At 36.4% G+C, this 26,481-nt stretch overlaps 1 protein-coding gene across 1 annotated transcript in view; it reads right to left on the reverse strand.

Annotated features, from left to right (window-relative positions):
* CLGN (calmegin) overlaps window positions 1–23,555 on the reverse strand; it is a 43,974-nt gene extending 20,419 nt beyond the window's left edge. Inside the window, exons 1-7 of the mRNA XM_007189334.3 lie at window positions 23,401–23,555; window positions 12,498–12,650; window positions 9,898–9,971; window positions 9,169–9,227; window positions 5,827–5,968; window positions 1,807–1,888; window positions 204–396 (exon numbers count right to left, since the gene is read on the reverse strand). Of these exons, the coding sequence (XP_007189396.2) occupies window positions 204–396; window positions 1,807–1,888; window positions 5,827–5,968; window positions 9,169–9,227; window positions 9,898–9,971; window positions 12,498–12,641 (694 nt within the window). The 5' untranslated portion in view covers window positions 12,642–12,650; window positions 23,401–23,555. The remainder of the gene's footprint in view (window positions 1–203; window positions 397–1,806; window positions 1,889–5,826; window positions 5,969–9,168; window positions 9,228–9,897; window positions 9,972–12,497; window positions 12,651–23,400) is intronic.
* Between the last annotated feature and the right edge of the window lie 2,926 nt (window positions 23,556–26,481).

The following is a 26,481-nucleotide window of genomic DNA, read 5'->3' on the forward strand; positions in this document are numbered from 1 at the left end:
CTGAAAGTAATATTGTTTTTGAGCTCTTAACTGTACCTCATACGACACTTTACTTTCTACCTGTGCTGTAAGTATGTGTGTCTTATTCTCCTAAAAAGATAAGCCCTTTACAGAAGGACCTGTGTTTCTCCCAAGCACTTGCCACGAAAACACTGGTAGTCAGCAAATATCTTTGAATTAATGAATGAATTAAAAGGACATACCAAGGGTATAAAGATGAGTCTTCCTGTCTGTAAAGAACTGTTTAAGGTCTACATCTGGAGGTTTGGCATGCTTCTCTTCAAAAACTCCAGTTTGGGGATGTTTATGTCTGAAGATAAAATGAAGTTTATAATCTTCTCCACATTTATCTGGTCCAAACATAATGGTATAGGATGTTTTATCATAAAAGTTTTCCTTCAAAGAGAGATGAGTATTGGGATTAGTCCAGAATTAAAGTATTTAATGGATTTCTCTATTCTACCCCATTGGGTAGAGTTCACAGAAATGTATCAAATGCTAATTCACCAAAGAATTAGTTGACACAATTGACAATAAAGGATGTGGAAAACACAACAGATTTTATTTCAAAATAGTTTTTTAAGTGCACACACTACTTCCATCCTCAAGATGCAGGAGAGAAGCTGGAACCACCCTAGCAACATCATAATGCTTTAGTTACTCTACATAGATCTGTATTATTAACATTTTATTAAGAAAATTCGGCACAGAGAAAAGCATTCTGTGACTTAAGGCTACAGTGCTTACTTAGCCATTACTACGATTCAGTAAGACACCAGAAAATGGCGCCCCTTAGCACAACGTGAAGAAGAGATTCAGACTCAAAAACAGACACAGCAACATGCTCCCCGTTTTATTACTGGTCATTTTTCTTCATTTGGCATGGACGCTGGTTAAGAGCATGGGATCTGGAGTTCAAATCCTACCGTTGCCTTTAAACCAGCTGTGTGTGGCCCTGAGCAAATTTCTTAACCTCCCTGTGGTTCTATTTCATTACCTCTGATGAAGATAATAATAGTACGTACCTTATAAGGTTTCTCTGAGGATTAACTGAATTAATTAGATAAAGTGCTTAGAAAGATACTTGGTATTTGACTTTATTATTGCCATTGTACCTTCAGGTGATCATCACCTCACAATACCTAAATGTTTCACCATCGACTACAAATGGCTTCCCCTTTACCCGATCCTAATAATAGTAAATGAATCCTTTAATCTGTTTCATAGCCATGCATTCTGACAAATATCTCATTCATGTCTCATTTATCTTATTTTTGTTATATGCAGAAATCCTGACATAGCCTCCTGTAGGAGGATGCTATAAGAAATGTCTCCAAACCTCAAATGGTCCTAATGTAACCTGCTTCACTATGAAAACATTTTTCACTTAGTAAATTTTTGCAGACTGCCAATTCCTGAACTGGCCCGCCTTTTTAATTTGGTTCTTTGGCCATTTTGTTTTACTGCTTTGCTCCGTTATCTTACTTCTCCTGTGATTATTATTTCGTAAAGAAAATAACTGTAAGCTGATCTTTTAGTGACATTTATAAGCACCAGGTTATTTTTTATTTATAGACATAGCAAACTTTTTTATGTGGGTAATGATTACAAAACTGAGGCCATCAAGTAACACAGCTGTGTATGAAACTTGAAGGCGCACTGTAAAAGCTATATAAACTCACAGTGGATAAAAATTTTCAGTTATTTTCGATTTCAGTTGAAAATGAAAATTTCAGTTGTGTCAATTGCTCCTTAAAAATACTTATTAACTTTAATAAGGTTTTCTTAAACATTAAAATATCATACCAGATTCAAACCATCAGTGTCTGCTAGGAGTTTAATGTATGCACCTCCACAATCAATACCATCTTGAAAATTTACTTCATATCTAAATGAAGGGAAAAAGAATCATACTGCTGATAAATAAAAATTACTAACTGTTCTTCAAAATCTAATGTATTACTCTCAATTCATTTAAACACAAACATTTTACATTACCAGAAAGCTCATACAAAGCATATCCACAACCTATAGGGAACAAGCAGAAATGACTTTTCTGTACACATCCTTAAAATATTAAAAATAGAATGATTATAATCAACTATACAAAAGCCAACCAATTTGTCAAAATAATTTTTTCATCAAAACTGTTGAATTAAGAATAAAATACTTTGACTAAAACTTTTAACAGAAACTTCAAATTAAAATAAGGTACATACTATACATAGTCTTTATAAACTAAAAACAAAGACTACGGGGGTCATGGCTACAGCATAAATTTCTAAGAAATTGCTAATGATCCTAGATATCCAGTCTGCTACTAATTTGTCTTTTAGTTCAGCCACACTGAAACCATGTTAAATAAGTTGTACATTTAATTAAACACCACCAGCAAAGAGATTTCATAATCTCAGTCAATAACCTGGAATATTTCAGATCTTAACAGCCAGGAGATAGGGGAAACACAGTGTAACAGCTAAAAGAGTGAACTGACATGGCAGTCTCTTCATAGATTTACAACACTCTAATTCTCAGCAAAAGTTCTGTTGTTGTTTTGTCTTGTTTAGGCAATGACAGTCTTACTGAACATTATTTAGAAGAGATTTTCAGTAAATTGATGAATTACATGTGACAAACCGGTTATCAAACTGAAAAACAGTGAAAACCAAAAAAGTTATGATTTGGTTTAATGAATTAAAGCAAAAAGAGATGAAAACTAGAGGAGCAACAGGACACAGTGATAATTTTAATGAAGGACTACAGTTTAAAATGTTTCTGAAGAGAGTTTAGAGACAAAGTAAAAAAAAAAAAAAGTATACAAAACTTTGACAGTTTGAACCCAATTAGTATATGTATTTTGTATAGAAAAGAAATAGACAAAATACAGTAAACTTTTAAGTGATCATCTCTGAGTTGCTGGAGATTACAGTGATTTCCCCTCCCTACTTTCTACTCTGCTTTATTTCTCAAGATATCTGCAACAGTGGTTACAAGCAAGTACTTTTGAGTCAGGAAGACCTGAGATTTTTTCTGGATTCCGGTAATACCTCGGCTAAAGGCACATTACTGAAGCTCTAGTCTCTATTTGCTCATCTGTAACGTGGGAATATTGCCCATACCTACACCTCAAAGGACTGTTTTGATGATTAGAAGTTGTCATGCACAGTGATGGGCCAATAAATGCTCAAAAATGTTAGCTTCTGTTATGATCAGAAGAAAAGTTCTGTTTTGTTCTTTTTCATTTTTTAAATAGTTTGTTTCCTCAAAGCCTTATCAATACTTTTAAGCAGTAGCTGATAAACTTTTTTTTCATGGAACATGTCTTTGAAGAGTACAAAGTAAAAGAAATGGTGCATAATGTGAACTAAAGGTAAATATTTGCTACTCTAAGTAAAATAAAATAAAAAGAGATAGAATTTTAGTATAGGTGATCCAAGGAGAAAGGGTTCTGTGAAAAGAACTAGAGAGAACAATTGTGTAAATTGTCTCTATAAATGTAAGACAGCTCTGCTGTCTTAATATGCCTAGACTCGATCACTATGTCTATTTCATACACTGCAAACTTCCAGCTTTTTCAAATCATTAACTTGTGCCTAGTATAAACAGTTCACAATGGATTCGAGGATCAGTGAAATGTATGTCATAGAGCTTCACTGCTGCTAATCTTAAATCATAGGAAAAATGAGGACAAATGCAGAATATATGTTAACCCTATTTTCTTTAGACTAGCATTTTCTAAACTGTCCCATGAAATAGTAATTATTGCTAGGGGGGAAGAAAACTTCTGTGGTCAATTATGTTTGGGAAACACAATATTCAAGTTAAAAACAGGTTTTCATACAGAGAACTTCTCAAAGTCTTTAATGGGCAAATATGCTTCCTTATCTTTAAGGTTCAGATATTCTTAGTTTCTAAAACTTATATGACCACGTAATGCATATTAATATGTACACAATTTGGAAAAAGCAGCTTTAGAGTAAAGTTATGTCATAAATCTATAGTATTTATAGTAGTTAATATAAAATTTCTTTTTATTTATCTCATTTCATCAAAATTAAGAATAACAAATATTCACTATCCTTCTTTGAACTGTTTTCAAGCATATCAAACACTGCTATTCCATTCTTCTTGATTCTCTTCTTTTTTCAGAATAATAATTTCACAACTGCTTTAATAATTTTTTTAGACTTATTATCTTTGCTTCTAATCTTGCAAGCTATCTTTCACTTACTTGCCTAGCAGTGATTTATACTTTCTGAAAATACCAAATTTGATTCATTTTACTCTGGAGAAGTTAAACTTTATATTATTTTCCGTTACCCTTTCATTTAAGCCACAAAGGATTAAAATAGAAAATGATATTATATTCACCTAACTTCAACAGAATAAGAAGATTACTTTCAAATTGTCAAGAATGGGCTTCCCTGGTGGCGCAGTGGTTGAGGGTCTGCCTGCCAATGCAGGGGACACGGGTTCGAGCCCTGGTCTGGGAAGATCCCACATGCCGCGGAGCAACTAAGCCCGTGCGCCACTACTGAGCCTGCGCTCTAGAGCCCGTGAGCCACAACTACTGAGCCTGCGTGTCTGGAGCCTGTGCCCCGCAACGGGAGGGGCCGCGATAGTGAAAGGCCCGCGCACCGCGATGAAGAGCGGTCCGCGCACCGCGATGAGGAGCGGCCCCCGCTTGCCGCAACTAGAGAAAGCCCTCGCACGAACCGAAGACCCAACACAGCCAAAAATAAATAATAAATAAATAAATAAAGTAGCTATAAAATTAAAAAAAAAAAAAAAATTGTCAAGAAAAAAGAAACCCCAAACTCTGAATAATGACATATATCAAGCTCAAATATTAATCCCAATAAGTACTTATAACAATATTTTTCATTTGTTTAAATGGTTGTATACTCTTTGACATTATTTGATATTTTAAATTTATTGAAATAACAGTGCAACTAAGCCAAAGCATCAGAGCTGAAAAATTAGGCCAATTATACCAAATGCCATATTGTTTTAAATTTCTAAAATACAAAATGACATTTTAGTTACACCACATAGGAATATATTTAACACGTTAACAAAAAACTGAAGGGGTTCTGGAGTGTTAAGTTTACAGTTAATGGTATTTCCTTACACCGTAATTAACTTCGGACAGCCCAATCTTCTGATATAAGGTAGAAAGTAACATTTCTACATTTCCTTTTCTTTGTTTTTAATATGAATTTCATTGGTTTTGTAATTGTATTTGTACACATCTATTTTGGTTTTATACCAGTATAAGTGAAACAAGCTTGAGGAATTTACACTTGATTTTACGACAGTTACACATGCAAACAACATGACAATAGAACTAGTTTATGTCATATTGCAGGGGAGGGAAGGGGTGACTGTCTGTGAGAACATGTGCCCTTTAAAAGGGCACTTCCTCTTTAAAATGAATTTGCTGCCTTTGAATCTTATCACTGGTTTACCAGCAATATTTTGGTTCCATTCTGAATATACTGAGGTTAATATATCTTAATAGCAAGTCATTTTAAGTAAAGAGTTAAAATAAAAATGGTGATTTTAGTATGCACTATATAGTTTATGGTGGTGGAATGTTGCATATTACAGCATATATTATATAATTTTTCAACTAACCTGCTTTTCACTCGAAACCTCAGGGTGTCTGTGTGTATACATGCATTGTGTATTTAAGCAAATGAAATGGAAAAGGAAAATCTGGTTTTTTATGCCCATTTTATACCCATTATACCTATATTCAGAAGCCAAATAATACAAAACTAATATAAATGTCAGAAAAAGTATTAAAAACATAATAAAACTTACTGTACTATCAGAGGTTTATCAGCAAAGATGAAAGGTTTTGCTAATACAGCAGATATTGCATGATGCTTTGCTCTAGATTTCAACACCAGTCCTCGGTCACCAGGTACTGGATTTTCTTTCAATTCTTCTATTTCCCATCTTCCTAAAATACAAAACAAAGCAAGTTAAACTAAAACCAAAAACACTGACTTAAGAATTATTTATCAGAAGTGGTGACCAATAAGATTCTTCCATTAAGGCTACTTTGGGAAAAATAAAATCACATTTTAAATCAGAAAATAATATCTGCTCCTGTATGTATGTATGTTCCCTTTTTCTCTTAAAATTGTGGAAACTAATAAATAACAGACCCTACATTATTTAATTAAAGCACCTCTAAAGCTGGCTTAGTTTGGATTTCTCTGAAAGACTGTAATCAATGAAATTACAAAATGTGGTTTGTCTCATACGGTCTATCAACATTGTATTTTTAAATTACACAGGAGACAAAGTACATCCTTAACACAAAATGAGTTTGCCTCAGTCTATTTTTTTGAAATTTATGGTATCATCAGCTACTTTTCTTACTTTGCAGAAGTTATTGTAGGGATTTACATTTTAATTTGAAAATTATTATGCCCAAAGAACACAAACTAAAGTTAACACTTCCTAAGCTAAGCCAATCAGTTCTCAGAACTTTTGGCCAAGGAAGTCATACATACTAGATAAGCACTAGGCTGTAGCACAGCAAAGCTGAGTTAGGTCGTCTCTGGGCTGGAATTTCCCATGTTTAAGATCAGGAAGCTCCTGCAATTAGATCACAGGCAGCATATAATGCAAAGCTAGATGGGTCAGCTGCAGCCCCAAAGTTATGGATTGGACTTTCCTCCTTTACTCTTTTTAAAACAGAAAATAACTAATTTATATTAATTTGTATAAAATGTTCTAGTTTTGAAAATTAGAGGTATCACCTATTCCAAGAAAACTCAATTTAGCGAAAACTGGCTATTTTCTAGTATTGTGCCAACTTGAAATATTAATGGGCACTTTTGAATTACTAATGTACTTTATATACGTTCTTTTCTTTCTAAAAAAACAACAGTGCAAGAACCTGACAGTCTCATGAACCAGAGAGGGGTATATTTTGGTCTATCATTGTGCACACACTATTGGGTATTTAAGAATTCATTTTTTAAAGTTTTCAAGTTTCTTTTCCTTTTTGTCCCCTAATTTGGCTATAGTATACTTTTCTAAAAAAAGTGAATTCATTTGGTTTTTCTTCTCTCACACTGATGAGCAACTGTATTATCACTACTAACCTGTGGCTTGACCAAATCACAAAGGTCTTCTTTTAAGAAGTAACAACTTTATCTTAGGGATTTTAGGATACTGATAGTAAAGGATTTTTTAAACTATGTTGCCTTCTTTTATAATTACATGCATACATTTATCCGCTATGAAAAGGTACTATCTGAAAGTACTACTTTAATTTTAGAAAAACTGTGACAAGGTGATTATTTTTCAAGGACAAGAGGTTTTTCCCAACTTCAAATCAACAATAACTTTTCATTAACCAATCATTTATTCAAATTCTATACAGTGCCAGGTAATATGAACTCTGATGTAACTATAATTTCAAAAAGAATTCACAAAATTTTATAAGATATCCTGAAAGTTGGTCACTTAAGGAATTGGTGATTTTTTAAACAGCTATACTTTTATTAATAACTTAATCTGAAAAATTTAAATAAGTCTTCTCCAAATGCAAACCCTGTTACCCAGCACATAATGTTTCACACAGATTTGCTTACTCCTGAAAATATAGGAATTAGTTTTACTCAAGTGGCACTTGACAGAAGCTGTGATTAACGACTAGAAATACTAAATATTCCTGCAAAGAAACTGATATTGGTCTCAACTAACCACTATATAAACGACATTGCTAATATTTATATACAAAATGCCATTTTCAGGACCTGGAACTTTAAGAGATTCTGTATTTTTCAAAGCTGCTTTCAAGAAATTGAAAACAGTCAACCAAACATACCAAATCTAATATGCTAAAAAATTATTTTCACGGATAATTTTCTTTAATAAGACTACAGACCAAACTTAGGTGTTAAGAAGCTTGTTTTCTGCTTGCTTGAGTTCTAATTTTAACTGGGGGGGGGGGAAAAACTCATTTAAACACTAAGTCACTTTTGTCCAGCAAGAAATAGAGACAAACTCACTCCTAAAATAGACCATATCTTAATTTTAGGAAAACTCCATCAACAGATACTTCTCAAACACAAACATAAAGCAAATATCTACCCAATGCTGTTCTAAAAAAACTGTAAAGTAAGCTAAACATAGATGTTTTAAGTCAAGCATTCTGTTCGATGGCGGGTATTTCCGTGGGTATTATTTTAGGTAGCATTCTATCTCTGCAGACTTGCTGCTTCTTCGAGGGAAATTATTCTTTTCTCTAAACGGATTTAGACTGAATGCAGTATTGCTTGTTCTGGGCATATGGTAGAGTTCTTTTTGGAGTACATAAGCATATACACTGGGATGGAGAACACTACAAAAGGAAGACATCCAGGCATGATCTTTATCTCACACTAAAACAGACACTATGAAACGGAAGTAGACAGCTGCCATCCTATACATGCTGTTAGTTGTTCTGTTGTTATTCTCATGTAACGCCTGTTGTAGTCTCAGTGTGAGGTCACATCCTTATGGGTCTGAGGTCCTCTGAGAGAGAGGAAATTCCCACTATTTGTCACCTTAACTGAGGCTGATCCTGCTTTAGGATGTAACAACTGAGGAGGCTGGTTTTAGACTAAGAGGAGGAAGAAATCCTTCCGTCACACTCCCGGAGAGTCCTGTTGGGGAAGAAAAGATGACCCTTGCATACAGGACTTCTCCTTCACGGTGAAGCCTGAAGAGAACCTATCAGAGACGCGGTGATAATGGTTGTGGGCTTGGAGGTGTGGGCTCCAGGAGCAGCCACATTTCCCACAGCTCTCATAAATGTCCTCTAGGAGGACCCTGCCCAAAGCTGTAACTCGATCTAGGCGGCCCATGCTTGAGATAAAACGGTAGAGAACAGCAGTAGCCTGGGAAATCCTGCAAGAGACTAACCGCAGTGGAGTGAAAATTCAACTGTTCAGAGTTAGAAAACTGGATGGTGGCTTAAGTATGGATTACCTGGACTTCCAGAAATATTGGAAAGGAGACAAAAGACTCTATTTGTCTTTTGACAAGATTCTGTTGTGAAGCAGGATGGGGCCTCAGGTATATTTAATAAAAATATAATCTCAAAAGCTAGTGAACTCTGGGTCATACTGGTTATGTTGAATATTTAAATAAATATTTTACCATCATATATAGAAAGCTCCGCATCTGTATCATCTTTTTTTGCTTTTGATAAGACCCACCTATAAATAAAGTTGAAAGAAATGTATATCATTAAAAATAAAACTAACAATTTATAGATACAATGCATATCAGAAATACAACATAAGATTACCCAATAGTCACTTTTCCTTCTAAGATAAATGAATACTTAGAGGCTAAAGAAGTCTGTCTACACATAATCCTGTAAAGCTAGAGTTAAATTAAATTTAGAATCTGCAATTTACTAGCTGTATGATCATAGCTAAGGTACACTAAGCCTCAGTTTCCTCACTGGTAAAAGGCAGATAAAGATAGTTCTTACCCACCTACTTAGGACAGTGTTTGGCATATAATGATCAATAAATAATAACTTGTATTGTTTTTTTACCATTATTTAGGATAAAACATTAACTTGAATTTGTCATCTGAAATTACGTTATTATTATCTGTCCTAAGGAATGAAGAAATGTAAGTTTTCACTGTACATTCATGATTCATTTGTATATTTTCTTTGTATAAATTATAACAATTCAAATTAAATACTTATATCAATAATAAAAATGTGTTAAGGTATTGGTTTACACCGTGAAATAAAGTATTTTAACCCTTTTTTAAGGTACTGTGGTAGAGGCAATTTTCATAGGCTAATAACCAATAACTCCCAAAAAGCTAATCAAATCAAGGAAGAAATTCTCCTGAATGAATACTCACCCAGCCAACCTTTCACTATCAAAAGTTTCCGTAAAATATACTTCTCCTATAGGTTGAGGTGTCTTATATTTAATCTAGAAAACAGATTTTAAAAATCTAAAGTTATTCACCTTCACAAATATTTTAATTAAATAATCTCACTAATTAAGAACCTAGTATGGAATGCACATATAGGTAATATAGATAGATGGTAGGTGACATGGTCTCTGGCCTCAAAACTTTGTATTCTACTGGTAAGAAAATACAGAAGAATATAAGAGATACATGATGGAAAAAAACTCTATGCGCAAACAGAATACACTGACTCCTTCGAACACAGGAGAGATGGGAGGAAGTAATTAGCAAAGGTCTCATGACGCAGTGGACGTGGCTTTGAAAGGATTCTAACAGGTGACAATATCTGAGGATAAAAAATCATTAGAAGCAAAAGATGTAAGATGAAAAACATATAAGATGAAAAACTTAGTAAGCACATAGGTTAGTTTAAAATTAACTCTTAAATTTCACTGTTATGTGACTAGAGGATGATGACAACATTCTGAGAAATTAGAAACCCAGAGGAAAAATAAGATTCAAAAGAGAAAGGACTGAAAAGCAATTATCTCAAAGCATTGTTTCAAGTGCCATGTAAGTGTTAGCTGCTATGATGATAATGATGGTGGGGGCGGGGGTGTGATTTGATGGCTCTTTTAATCCTCATAATATTTCTACGCGGGAAGTACTTTATTGTTCCCATTTTACGTATGATGAAACTGTGGGAGACAGGCAAAATAATTTGCCCACTGTCATACAGTTAGACACTTGCAGGACTTAAAAGATATGAGCCTAGGTTCCAAAGGTTATACACTTAACCACTACACTATACCGAATGCACCAATAAAATAATTTAAATTAAATTTATTGACAAATTGTCAAAAGATAATTTGAACTGATGATGAATAAATAAAACTTTGCTTACAGTAATAGATAAATCTTGGTCCTTAATCAGCCTTTATGATTTTACCTATATGATTAATTATGAGATTTCTTCTCTCAGCCTTAAGAGAAAAGGATGCAGAAGTACTTTTACTCTTTTCACTGTCCCTACCCTTCCCTAATAGTACATTTCCTGTCTAAGGGAGGAAAATCAGTAATTAAACAAAATCCCACACACTTACTAACAGGTCAATATTCTGCTACCCAAATTGCCAATCTCCTATGAAGTTTTCTGAATTACAACTTACAACTTTACTGTTCTCTATATTTTTATGGATTGGCAAAAATGGGCAATGGTGTTACAAGAGGCTTCCTTCTGTTAGACGACCCTTTAAATCACCAGCAATTTATTTTGCGCTTTATTTATACTTTACTTGTACTTTACCATACCTAGATTACTCATGCTATAAAATTAGAAGCATCAAAAATTGTTCCTCCCATTTCTTATCATCTTCTCAAATTATCATCAAATATAGTTAAGAGTCATAGGTATCTGAAATTTCTTTTAAGTATTAACCTCCAAAACCCTCGTAGTAGCTGTATCTAAGTCAGCCATAAACACTTTGATTACTACTTAGTTTCTGTGGATCACAGAACCAGGTTTTAAAAGAAATGTCCTTGTGGAGCTTAAAACTTACCAGGAGAAAGAATATTCACCTTAAGCAGCTAAATAACACTTGCATTTGCAAATAAAAAACTCTAAAAGGAAGTCTGTAACAACTATATATTATCCTCCTTGGCCCTTTAAACAGTGTCTAGCACAATATAATTGATATTTCCTCACCAAAACTATTTCTGAAAAAATTTTCTGATTGTCTCAATATTAGATATGAATATTCTCAATGTGAAAGCTCTTATGGATTGTCAAAGTGTACAAAAACCTCCAGACTCCTGTTTTCCAGACTCCTATCAGTCACTACCTCAAGACACACATCTTAATGCTGAGACAAAAACACTGTGAGCCTTACTAAATGCCTACCTCATCATCACTCCCCTTTCTAATTCATCTTATTTAGCATTTTCTTTCCTCAGAGAAATAAAGAAACACTACTTTCCTTACTTGTAGGAGAAAATTATACTACCTTTTCTTATCTGAAAAGGGCTGGCAGTGTCAGAAATAAGACTAAAAATCTTTCCCTTAGCTAAAGTATTTAGTCCTCTTTAGCCAGTGATGAACTCCTAGTTTGATAGTAAAGATCTTCCCCATATTTATTTGGTAATAAAACTGTGCTAGGAGCCATGCACAAATTAAAAACACAGCAACAAATAGTTGGAAAAAGGCAATGTTTTTTCTATTTATATTGAAACTAAAGACTATTTGAATAGAAATGAATCTTAAGAAATTAGTCACCCCTATGTATCATGTAAAAGAATATTTTATTACTTTTTTTAAAGATTTTTTTTTGATGTGGACCTAATTTTTAAGTCCTTATGGAATTTGTTACAATATTGCTGCTGTTTTATGTTTTGGTGTTTTGGCTGCGAGGCATGTGGGATCTTAGCAGCTCCCCGCCAGCCAGGGACGGAACCCGCACCCCCTCCACTGGAAGGTGAAGTCTTAACCACTGGACCGCCAGGGAAGTCCCTAAAAGAATAATTTATAGCTTGTTTCTCAATAACCTTACCTCTGAGGAGAATTCATTTTCATTAGCATCAATCTCTTCTGAATTTTCATCAAAGTCTTCCATCTCAACACTATCATCCATAAATTCTGCATTAATTGAGATGAAAAGAAGACCCAAACATAGCCAAAAGTCTTGGAAACGCATATTGATTATCTGTGAAATTGACAGTAATCAGTAAAAACAAAACAAAGTCGTGAAAAATATGTGTAAGTATATTTACAAAGAAAGAATTTCTCCTTAATACCTCTTTTTTTCTCGGATGGCTTTTAAAACAAATCATTACCAAACTTACTTAAATTATGCTTTGAACAAGTGATAACACAAACTTCAAAATCTCACAGGAGTCTACAGCTGAAGGCCTGCCTCTAAAAGCAAAGAGCCAAAGGCACGAACCTAAAGATATAGATAACAGTGACCAATGAACTCATAATATGTGGACCCCTCTAAAAAAAAGAAAAAAGGATTGTGATTCCTAAATGTTCGCTTGAGTTACTTTTTTATTATAATGTTGCTGAAGTGTATATAACCATACAAGTGGAAATTTTACAATTATAAAAACAAAATATATTTATATGTAAACACCAAAAACAGAAAAATAATTTTATCACAATTAAATGTGATAGTATTTTACTGAAATCAAATCACAGCTGGAAATTCAAACAAATACAGGATTTATTGCAACCAGGTTGAGTGCTATGAATTAAGTTCTTTTGCATTTATCATCCCCATAATACTATGATGAGTCAATTGTATAACCATTTCTCTATTCAAATACTGCAAAACCTCTGTTCCTTATAGCATTAATTGAGATGAGTAGAAGCCAATATTATTTGGCTGCCTCTTGGCAGAAATACATAATTTATATAGTTACAGCCCCCTCTATTCCCATTAGCATGTTAAAAATGAAAGTTTTATTTCTTGGTGCCAGTGGACTTTTAAACAAGTAAATATGAATACTGAAATAGTGTGGCAGTCTTGGTTATTAGGTGGTCAGTCATTCAGATGATCCAGAGTATAGTTATATTACCATCAACATGAAAATTTTTTTTAAAAAGTATATTCTTAGAACTCTTAGATTCTGCAGAACTCATCTACAGACCTATATGGGTCTGCCTAAGAAACACTGAATTTATGAGATAGCACTCTACACTCACCAGAATGGCTATAATCAAAGAGAGATAATAATAACAAGTTTTGGGAGGCTGTGGAGAAACTGGAATCCTCATACATTGCTGGCAGGAATACAAAATGAGCTTTGGAAAACAGTGTGGCAGTTTTTCAAAATGTTAAAAATAGAATTACCTTATGATTCAGCAATTCCACTCCTAAGTATCTACCCAAGAGAAATGAAAACAGATGTCCAAACAAAAACTTGGAATGTAAATGTTTAAAAAAAATTGTTAATAATAGCCAAAAAAGTGTGAACAACCCAAATGTTCATCAACTGATGAATGGATAAACAAAATGTGGAATATTCATACACTGGAATATTGTTTAGCAATAAAACAGAACGGAGTACTGATGTGTTACAAGACAGATGAATCTCAAAAACATTATGCTGAGTGAAAGAAGGCAGTCATAAAAAGACCACATATTGTATGACCACATTTAAATAGGCAAATCCATAGAATCGGAAAATAGATAAGTGATTGCCTAAGGAAAGGAAAGAAGTGGGAAGAAAGGGTTAACGTGCACAGGGTTTCTTTTGAGGGTAATGAAAATATTCTAAAATGGGAATATGGTAATGGCTGCATAACTGTAAATATGTTAAAACCCATTGAACTACCCTCATTAAACAGGTCAAGTTGTAGGTATGCAAAAAATATATCAATTAAGCTGTTTTCAAAAAAGAAGCATCAGACTATAAAAAGCATTTTTCCATTTGGTTAGCTCAACTAACCCTTTTTAATGAGATCAAAACTCTACATGAATGTATGGTCCAGTTAGCTTTAATTTCTTCTAAAGGCCACTGGGTACAACTTTAAAGTTTACTTTGAAAATGCAGGTTTAAAAAAATCAACACTATTCTACCATAATATGAACATTCTATATTAAAAGGTGTGTTAATACCACCATTTTTACAAAGACAACACAAAAAATGATGCATACTAATCATAATTTAATTAGAAGAGTTTACTCTCTCTTGAGTCATGAAAAAGAGGTTAACTGGGATAGAAAGTAAATATAAAGGGATCACTTTGACTTAATAACAGTAAGGTAGGGGTTTTTAAAATTTTCACTTATTGGCACAGATATGAGTACATTTACACATTGCTTATTAACTGTTAACGACCCTAAAAGCTTCATTATTCTAAAAGTTTAAGAGCCTTCCATGACATATAACAAAGCAAAAGGTGTTTTTCTTGACTTGCTATCAATAACATTTGAGTAAAATAGAAATGCATAAAATAATAATAGCAGTAATAATGAACATTAATATCACTTTAGCCCCATATCTTCTCCTTCAAAATGAACGCACATTTTGGCCGCACCACATGGCATGTGGGATCTTACTTCCCCGACCAGGGATCAAACTTGCACCCTCTGCAGTAGGAGCGCAGAGTCTTAACCACTGGACTGTCAGGGAAGTCCCAATCTTTTAATGTGCTTTTGATTTTTGTTTGCTAATATTTTGGTAGGGATTTTTGCAACAAGTCATCAGGGATATTGGTTTGTAGTTTTCTTGTCATTTCTTTGTCTGGTTTTGGTATCAGGGTAATACTGCCCTCACAGAATGAGTTTGGAAGAGTTCCCTTCTCTTCAGTGCTTTGGATGAGCTTGAGGAGAGTTGGTATTTTTCTTTCAGTGTTTGGTAGAACTCACCAGTTAAGCCATCTACTCCTGGGCTTTTATTTGTTGAGAGGTTTTTGATTACTGATTCAATTCCCTTACTAGTTACAGGTCTGTTCAGATTTCCTACAACATCATGATTTAGTCTTATAGGTTGTATGTTTCTAGGAATTTATCCATTTCATCTAGGTTATCCATTTTGTTGGCATATGATTGTTTATAGCATTCCCTTATAATATTTTTATATCTATAGAATCAGTTGTAATGTCCCCTCATTCGTTTCTGATTTTAATTATTTGAGTCTTCTTTTTTTAATTCAATCTAGTTAAAGGTTTATCAATTTTGTTGATCTTTTCAAAGAACCAACTCTTGGTTTCACTGACATTTTCTGTTGTTAATCTATTCTCTATTTCATTTATCTCTTATCTAATCTATATTATTTCCTTCCTTCTTCTAGCTTTGGGTTTTTCTAGTTCCTTAAGTTGTAAAGTTAGGTTGTTAATTTAAGATCTTTCTTTTTTACTGTAAGTGTTTACAGCCATAAATTTCCCTCTTAGCAGTGCTTTCACTCTATACCATAAGTTTTGGTCTCTTGTGGGATTTTTTTTTCATTTATCTCAAGATATTTTCTAATTTCCTTGTGATTTCTTTTTTGACCCATTTGGTTGTTTAAAAGTGTGTTTTTTAATTTTCACATATTTGTGGATTTTCCTGCTTTCCTTCTGCTACTGATTTCTAGTTTCATTACACTGTAACTGGAAAAGATACTTTGAATGATTTCAACTTTTAAAAATTTGTTAAGACTTGTTTTGTGGCCTAACATATGGTCTATCCTAGAGAATATTCCATGTGCACTTAAGAAAAATATGTATTTTCATCAATATTCATTAGGGATATTGGTCTGTAGTTTTCTTACAGTGTCTTTGTCTGGCTTTCCTATCAGGGTAATGCTGCCCTCATAGACTGAGTTTGTAAGTATTCCCTCCTCTTCAATTTGTTGGAAGAGTTTGAGGAAGACTGGCATTAATTTTTCTTTCCGCTATTGTTAGGTGAAGTGTTCTGTGTATGTGTATTAAGTCCAATTGCTTTATAGTGTTGTTCAAGTCCTCTAATTCCTTATTGAGCTATATGGTTGTCCTAAGTTATACAGTTTTAGTGCAGCAAGAATTTGTTTATATGGTATAATACAGAACTTTTAGTGCTGACACCACCTCCTTGCCTCCTTACAAACGTATAAAAGATAGCAAGCCCATGGTTCTAAGCGTCCTGTGTATTCCTCACTCCACACAGGTTGCTGAAATCACAAAATATTTGTGCCTTCATGAAGAAGAAAGGAGGCACTGGAGAAGCACATCCATTTGCATATATCTTTGATCTCATTTATGTTCTCTGCACTGCCTCTGGGCTGGTTCAATAACAAATTGAAATATAAGTAACTCTGGCCAAGTATGAGATATCTGGGAGAGATTGCTGGCTGATCACCAAGCTATTTTCTCTTTTGTCAGGAGACATGACTAGACTATATTTTTCTTGGAGTTAAGCATGACTCAGGTGAATGGAGTTAAATGAGACCCAGGAAAGCCAATGATGTAGTGCTAGTCTGAGTTTAAAGGCCTGGAAGCCAGGAGAGCCAATGCTATAAGCTCCAGTCTGAAAGCCAGCAGGCTCAAGACCCAAGAAGAGCCAATGTTTCAGTTCAAATCCAAGGGTAGGAAAAAAACTGAAGTCCCAGCTCAGCCAGTCAGGCAGGAAGAGTTCCCTCTTCCTCACTGGAGTATCAGCTTTATTGTTCTATTCAGGCCTCCAACTGTTTGGATGAAGGCCACCCACCTAGGGGAGGGCAATCTGCTTTACTCAGCCTACCATTCAAATGTTAATCTCATCCAAAAACACCCTCACAGACACACCCAAGATAATGTCTGACCAAATATCTGGGCACCCTGTGGTTCGATCAGGTAGACAGACACAATTAACCATCACAGCCATCTACTCCTCAGGACACCAGCAACCAGAAATTATGTTAGGCATCTGGGATTTTTAAATTTTCTATGTGAGCATTATCTTATCTAATATATACTGTTAACTAAAACTGGGTATTTTTTTCCTAAATCAGAAGGGCTTAGAAACAATGAAAATATCTCAAGAAATACAGTAAAAAGTGGGGAAAGAACCATAACAGCAGAAATAATAGTTGAAAATACAACTTTCTGGTGATTTAGGCAAAGACCTACAAAGTGTTGCAAAGATTCTGGATCTGATCCTATAAAATTCAGAAACTACTGAAGGTCTGAGATTAGTGAACTGATCAGAGCTGAAATCCAGGATATGGGGATAGTATTTGGTCACAGTAATTACAGAAAGAATGAACTAACTCTGCACTGGGTTTTAAAAACATAGCTACACACTAAAGTTAAAATGGACCAAATAGCATCATTTTCAAAATAATGGTTATATAAACATTATAATGATACATTTATTTATTTAGGATTTATACTACTTCTACATAGTTCCAGAAGAATTGCTTGAGGAAACTTGCAGCAGAAAACAGACAAAAATATAAGCCCACCGAGAGCCAGAATTCTCACTTCTGTATTCACAGTGCTAGCCAAAGAGTGCTCATACATGATAAATAGAGAAAGATATATGTTCACAGAATGAATGAATGCATAAATGACAAGAATAAAAGGTTATGGGTGGACAGAAATAGATGTTACTAAGCAACAAACTAGAATGACTTTATTGTTGTGGCAGCACTGCAACAATAAATTTGGCAAAAGGGTTTCCAGGCAATTAGGGGAAGGCCAGAAATAAAATGAAGGAGTTTTCACTGTCTATAAAAGTCTACAAGATCCTTGGAGGAAAAAATCCTTTTTTAGAATTTAACTCCTAGAAAAATTCATGGACTGAATCCTTATATAATAGATGTCTTTAACTATGGTTTTATGTCAGAGAAATGGGTATGTCAATGCTTCCAACAATGGCCCTCTAAAGTTTTTTAGAACATTGTTAAAACTTAACATAGTTAAAGCTTTCCTATAGATAAGGAGATAATAATCTAGAAAGTTTGCAGTTTTATGTTCTAATTTAATATGGGGGAATTAAACATATTTTTCATTTTTACTCTACATCTATGAAGAAACATCTCATTGTGAGTTATTTCAGAATCTTGCTGTAGACATGCTGCATTTTAACAACTCAATTCATAATTTACTAGAAAAGACAGTAAACAAAAAAATTAGATGAAAAAATTTTGGGTTACCACATCAGAAAAATAAAACTGGACAAATTTTCACCAAAATTAAAGGGTATTCTTGGAATTATCTGGCTATGTAGGCTATGCAGCACATAGAAAGTTCACTTTGAAGGATCAGAAATAAGGTGGAGAGGTAGGTAATAGTGGCATCTTAAAGAGGCAGCCTTCTTCCAAAGAAGCTGCAAGACTCCATTCGAAATGCAGGTACTTTCTCACAGAAGAAACGAGCATCCTTCAGAATAAGCTGCACCAGGGATTTATTAATTTTGTGGTGGCTAATGTTTCCAGAAATTCAAGAGAGGTTAGCCAGTAGATAATAAAATTCATCATTCACAAATTCATTTGACAAATACCTATGGTTGTCAATTATGTGCCAGGCATGATGTTAGACACTGAATTTACAGTAATTAGCAAAACACACATGGCCCCTGATCGCAAAGAGCTTACAGTCTGGGATGGAAAGCAGACATTAAGCAAATAACCCAGGTATATCACGTAAACTGTAACAAGTGACAGACAAGTAAAGAAGTTGTAAGAGTTGGTAATTGGGGAACTGAATTTACAGGGTAGGGGAAGGGGCAGAGAAAGCCTCCTTGAGAAAGTTACATTCAAAATGAGGTGTAAAGGATACAAAGGACTGATTCCTCTAGGCCAAGGGCAAAGGAAGCTGCACTTGAGAAAGGAACTGAAAAGGGAGGAATGGAACAAGGAGAACAGGAAGTGCTGTTTCAAGTATTTACTGTGTTTCACACATGTTAATTCCAATCCTTACAGCTACTCTGCAGTGAAGGTATTAGTACCCCATTATACAAAAGGAAAGCAAGGCTCAGGGAGGTTAAGTAACTTACTCAAGAATACAGAATGCTACTAAACAACAAAGGCAAGACTCAAAGTTAGGTCTATTCAAACTCTACATTCCTTTCATTAAGGCTCTAAGGTTAGAAGGTTTAACAATTTAACTCACTAAATGGCAGTGAGGTTCTAGGCCTATAAAATACAAGGTTAAATATTTTGTTAGTATGTTCCATCCTTTAGACATCCATTCCAGTTTCTGTGGGCTTTATATTTTAAAAGCCATATTTTGATGTGTATCCAAATTATATTTTATGCACATATATCTAGTTAGCTGGTTAAATGGCCTTTAAAATCTTTCCAGCAAAGATTTTAAAGCAGCTTAAGGCCACATAAAAATATAAAAACTAACAACTTCATATTATTACCTTACATTCCTATGAGACTTTACAATTTTATAGTGTTCACACAAATTTCAGGGTATTTAAGAAGATACTTGCATTTCTTAGTTACAAAACTCAAGGATAAACAGTAAGGCTTACTATTGACTATAATTATCACATGCTAGATAATGTAAATGTTTCTAGGTATCACCTTTCCTTAACAAAAGCATCTAGAAAGAATGTATCCATAAACTGTTAGTACTTTTAACTTCCTATGGTAGCTACAACAATGACCCCCCAAAGATGTCCATACCCTATTCATTGGGTCCTGTAAGCGTGACCTCACAGAGCAAAGGGGGCTTTTTAGTGGAATTAAGGTTGTTAATTAGCTGACCCTAAAATAGGGACAGTATTCTGGATTATGCAAGTGGGCCCAACATAATCACATGGGCCCTTAAAAGTGGAAGAGGAAGTCAGTGAGAGAGGGCAGAAGAGATTTGAAGAGTGAGAGGGACTCCACCCACCATAGAGATCTTGAAGACGGAAGAAGGAGGGGCATGAGCCAAGGAATGTAGGTGGTCTCTAGAAGCTGAAAACAACTCTCAGCTGACAGTCAACAAGGAAACAGGAACCTCAGTCCTACAACCAAAAGGAATTGAATTCTGCAACCAACCTGAACGAGTAAGGAAGCAGAATCTCCCCAGAGCTTCTAGTAAGGAATGATGCCTTGCCAACACCTTGATGTTAGCTCGGTGAGACCTGTGTCAGACTTCTGACCTATAGAACTGTGAGAAAATAAATTTGTGCTGCATTTAGCTGCTAAGTTTGGTATGGCAACAATGAAAAACTAATACTTTTATCATTCTTGTACTTGATTCTATCTTCTTTGAAACAGTTCTACCAACCACGTCTCAGCTGGTAAATGAAATAGCATTTTTCATTCCTATTGCCTACTGCTCTCTCTTGACCTTGCTACTGCCTCCTTGAAGCCCTCTCCTCCCGTGGTTTCTATGATGCTATTCCTGATTCTTGATTCTCTTCATTTGCTCTGCCACCTTCACGGGCTCTTTCTCTAATCTCCTGTAAATGTTGCTGTTCGTTAGGGTTCTGCCCCCAGGCTTTCTCCTTACATTTCATATACTCTTGACTTCTACCTATAAAAGCTAGCTAAAAACTCCCAAATGTTATCTCCACAGCACAGAGGCCACTCTTTAGTTTCAAATCACTATCCATCTTCAAGGATGTACCAAAGCCTCCATTAATTTGAGGCTGGTCTTTCCTCCCAAACCTGTTCTCTATCTCCTCAATTCCCTTCTCCCATTAACTTCACCTCCAGTCAACCAAATCAGCCAAGTTGCTTTGCCACTGTCTTAAGACTATTCTTTCTCATTGATATCCTGTATCATTGGTAACTAAGTGCATTTGGATATTCCTTGAACGTATCTTTCTATATCCATGCCACAGCCTTAATGTGGGAATCCAAGGTTTCCGAAAAGGATCAGTAAACTTCCACTTTGCTTCTTCACTTCCAGCCTTCCCAATCAATCTATCTGCCACCTTCTCTCCGGCATGAATTTTCTAAAAAAGAACAAGTCTTACTTTACTAGCTATTTATAAAAATGTTCAATAGTTGTCTGTAGTTCTCAGTATAAATTCTGCCCTTTTAAGACTCATTTCTTACTCTTAACACTCACCTACTAACACATTCATGCTTTCTATATACTACTTCTTACAACTGAAATGCCTTTCTGCTATTCGGTTTTAATGGCTGACTGAGTACTCACCAACACCACTATGTCTCAAAAGTAGTGTTTGAAAAATCACTATTTAAAGTTTCAGTTGTCATGCAGCTTCAGGAGCTCAACTACAAAATAACATAATAGAAAGTACACTGAGCTTTGCACCATGGCACCAAGTTTACTGTTCTGATATTAAAAAGGGAAGGGCTTCAAACTGTTCTAAACCTTTTTTTCATTTGTCAAGTTTAAGGGTTAATCTGGATGATCTAAAGGTCCATTAAAGTTAGCAATTCTAGCTTTGCAGTTAAGAGCACTAAGACTTATTAGGTACTGAAAACAAGCAATAAGGTTAATTTATAGCACTGTTCAGCTTCTACGGATCCATTAACATACATCATTCACACACAATAATTAACTTTATTAACTAGATAAAGACTATCTTCGAAGGATTTAGAGATAAGGTCTAAACGTGACTGGAAGATCAAACCAATTAGATATAAAGACAAAACTGTAAACTGAAAAGAAGTCAAACAATTACCAAAAGGAGGGCTACCGAGAGTGATTAAAAGACCTAGAGTGACGTAAAAATTTTAAAGCAAGCAAATTCAGAAGGCTAGATCAGGGTTTTGATGGCTTTTATGCATCAAAAAGCTTCAGTATAAAATAACTCTCTTCTAATTAGAGAGGTCTTCCCATGGCCACTCGATTTACTTTCTCCCTTCTGAGCTTTGTTGTCATTTGCTTTTTTTTTTTTTTTTAATTCTACAGTGATTTTTTTTTAACATTTTTATTGGCGTATAATTGCTTTACAATGGTGTTAGTTTCTGCTTTATAACAAAGTGAATCAGTTATACATATACATATATCCCCATATCTCTTGCGTCTCCCTCCGTCTCCCACCCCTCTAGGTGGACACAAAGCACCGAGCTGATCTCCCTGTGCTATGCGGCTGCTTCCCACTAGCTATCTATTTTACACTTGGTAGTGTATATATGTCCATATATACACTACCACTCTCTCACTTTGTCCCAGCTTACCCTTCCCCCTCCCCTCCCCGTATCCTCAAGTCCATTCTCTAGTAGGTCTGCGTCTTTATTCCCGTCTTGCCCCTAGATTCTTCACGACCTTTTTTTTTTTTTTTTAAGATTCCATCCTCTTTGTCTCTCAGGCAGATGCTATAAATAAAATCAGCTCAAGTATCTGATCATTGTAAACAGGCTTTCGGCGATAATGAGTCTCGAGTCATTAGGGCTTCGTGGGATTCAACACAACCCTCTAGGTCCCTCCCCATCCGCGCGCACCGGGCTCCAGGCAGCGCCTCGACGGAGCGGCCGGGAGTCACCGGACACGCCGCTGTGAGGGTTAGGTCCCTTCGCCTTTACAGAGGCGGGGAGGGCGTAAGCTGAGCCTGTTTTGGTTTGGTTCGCGTTTCTGTGAGAAGTAGCCGGCGGAGGGAGCAGCGCCGAGAGGCTACCGGGGCCCCTCTCCATCCCTCGGGGGCGAGCACCGGGGATCGAGCGTGGAACGGGGCTGAAATGGCAACCGCTGGAATAACGGACTCGGCTCCCTGGGGCCCCTTAACCGTCGGGGACAGGCCGGGCTGAGGGGGACACCTGGCCTTCCCCGCGCCAGCCCCAGCGAGGCGGTGGACACAGCAGTTCCGGCGGACCCAACGGACGCGGAGGTGGCCTCAGCGCCCGCCGCCCGGGCCGGCCTTCCCACTCCCGAGGCCGGGAGAGGCCGCCCAAGAACCTCGCTGGCTGCATCCCCATCCCCGAACTCAACACCCACCCCCTCACCGGCCCCTACCGGTTCCTTCTGGCGGCTCGCCAAAGAAAGGGGTGCGGCCCAGGAACCCCCGCCCCGAGGGAAGAAGCCAGGACGCGGATTCCTCACCGCAGCCCGTGGGCAAAGGGACGCGGGAAAGTGGCTTACTGCCCACGCACCTGTCTTGCGGGCCCGTTTTCGGCAGTGGCAGCTCAGATGTCCGAGTCGCTGCCACTTGGTCCCCGCGTCTCCCTAGAGCAATCCCGCCGGCGGCCGCCCAGTAGCGACTGCTAACTGCGCATGCGCGTGCGGCCGTGGGCGGGGAGAAGGCGGCGGCCCGAGGCGAGTGCCGCGCGCACCTGCACCGAGGGGCTCAACGGCCGCAGAGGGGCGCCGCTGGGCGAGGCAGGCGCGGTCGGACGCACCCTCCCGACCACGCCCCGCGCCGCCGCAGCCGGCCAATCGTTCCGTGGATCCGGCTCCGGAGCTGGCCTGGAATTCCTCCTTATCCTTACCGTTACCCCTCCGAAAACTTTTCCCTCCCGCAGAGCGCCTGCCCTCTGCAAACTGTGAGGTTCTGCTTCCTAATGCACATAATTAGGTCCTGAATTTTGAGTAAATCACATTTGAGCAGCGTCCAGTTAGTAGTAGAGTTCTAGATGTTCTGATGAGACGTCATTGTGACGGGCAGGGAGGCTATTTCGTGACAGTGTATGATATAGATATGTTAAATGTTAACGTAATAAATGTACTATATGGTTTCTTTTCGAAATGCTACTGATAAGAATTGCTCATCTTCTACTGTGCTCACTCTGCTCTAAGGGCTTTACATTCCTTATCTCATCGAACTGTCCCAACAACCCAGGTGAAGAAACTGAAGGTAATTACTTGCCTTTGACTAGTAAATGGTGGAAATAGAGTTCAAATCCAGGTCTGTCTCTCTCAGAGCCTGTCATTTTAATTCACACTAAAAATAAAAATAACAGCATAAACGTAGTATTGAATCACGTTTCTTTGCCCCACAGGTGTTGGTCATGCAGCTCTTACTACTTATATTTGATAGTAAATCTTGACTTTGATTTTGGCATTATCACGCTTTCAATTTTATTGGTAAAATAAAATATTTGACTTGTGATACCTCCGTTAAAGAGCCTCAGTTTAAGGGAATTGATGGTGCTCCATGCATAAGATGTGATTGTTGGCTAGATGTCAAGATCATTGAACATTTTTCACATTGCATCTGTGATGAGGCCACCATTTCTAGACTTTTGACGCTGTCATCTTCTGGAGCATGTTTGGATAGCATTTAATTTATGGGTTAAAAAGGGCAAAGTTATTTGAGGTACTTTGTAACAGTATTATCCTCTTAATTTCTTTTTTTAGGCTTTCCAACTTCTGTTATTCAACATAATTCTGTGGCTCAAAACAAATACATTTAACTTGTTAGAAAAAAACTTCTGAAGGATCCACTCAAAGTTTGCAATGAGGAAGCTGAAAGCCAAAAATTTGGGAACAGAGAATCTAAGCTAAATGGGCCATTAACCTGACCCACTGATGTGAAGATTTGTTAAAACTCCAAGATTCTGATACATGCTTAATTCTTATTCTCAGCTTAGAATGTTGTTTGAGGGACTACCTATTTATCTATTTTGATATTTTCACAGGAATTCAGAATGGAAAGCTCAAGTGTTTTCATGTATTTCTTACTGAGAGTCTTATGAAACATTTATTGAGCAATTTATCTTCTGTATGCTGTGTGTGAAAATATTGGGAATGCAAAGATGACAACTACATGAGCCCTGCTTTCAAATAGCTAATAATATAGTTAGAAAAATAGACATATAATCTGCTAACCAACATTTTAGAAAGAGACCTGACTGAAATAAAAAGGTGTTTATTTGGGGTTTGTTAGGACTCCTAACAAACTAAACATTTGAATTGTGTTTTGCTGGACTACAGAATGAGGGAGGCTTAGAAAGGCAAAGACCGAAGGGTTATAATTAGTTACATGAGTTGTTATCAAGAATTATAATTGGACCTGGCAAGAAGTGAGGGTGCTTGTTAAGTAAGGATTGGTTGGGATCCCAAATGGTTGCATAGTGACAAGGGGAGAACTTGAGACCATAAGGTTGCAGCTGGCAGGTGTCATTTTGAATACAGCTGGTGGTGTTCTTGGGTCTGGTACAGCTCAAAGGAAGTTCAGGTTCTCAGTGGTGCAGAGACTTATCTGAGACCAGATCCTCAATGGCCGCCCAACTCCATTTTTGTATGCCTGAACCATGATTACTCTCTTATAATTGTAATTTGTCATCAAATCAAATATCCAATAATATATGTTACATAATAGAATGGACAAAATGCTGTGACAGACTATGTTGCCAGTCATTCTTCCTAAATGAAAGAAATCTTCATCAAAGAAGTATTTAATACTATTGGCTCCATGCTATGGGCATTCTTGGTTTCATGGTTTAAGCTTTGTCTTTACTTGTATCAATTTTGGTAAACTGTATTTTCCTAAGAAATCACTCATTTAATCTAAGGTTTCAAAAAGAAAATTAATATCAGTAAAAAAGAAATCTTTCAGCTCATGATTCATTGCCTATCAGTGGCTATTAATATCAACACAGCATCTAAAAATACATGCTAAGGTAAGTAAGGAAAAAAAGTAAGATGATGGTCTCCATGGGAAAATGCCTGCCCAGATTTAGCTCCTATTATTTGTTCATAATTGTTGCAATTCTGCCACAGGGTGGAAGATCCATATAGTACACAACAAATCCCCAGATACTTTTACACACCTATGTTAGAAGAGGTTCTCTCTTTCCCTTCTACCAGGAGTATAGCCACATTTACTGTTACTACTACTAGTAGTAGTATTACCATCTTACCACTTACTTCAATAGTAAATGGTATGGATGATGGTGGCTAATTTCAATACTTGAGAGACACTTTGGCAACAGAGAAGTTCACCTTCAGTGTTTACAGAGCTATTCACTTTAAAAGTAATGTTTAAGAAAAAAAGAGTCTGGTCTGCATGTGTTTTCTACAAACTTATCTGATATATTGTGTCAGGCACTTAAATACATCATTTGCCTCAGATAGGTGTCTGGGGTTCTCCAAATCTCCCCTTCCTCATACACCTCAGACCAGAGGCCGTGGGTGGTAAGTGAGACCCTCCAAACATCTACCATTTGGGAGCAGTGGGGATGGGAACGGAAGCTGGGGGCACCTCTCCTGGCTATATTAGAAACATTTTCTAG

The sequence above is a fragment of the Balaenoptera acutorostrata genome, chromosome 5 (genome assembly GCF_949987535.1).
Source record: "Balaenoptera acutorostrata chromosome 5, mBalAcu1.1, whole genome shotgun sequence".
NCBI lineage: Eukaryota > Metazoa > Chordata > Mammalia > Artiodactyla > Balaenopteridae > Balaenoptera > Balaenoptera acutorostrata.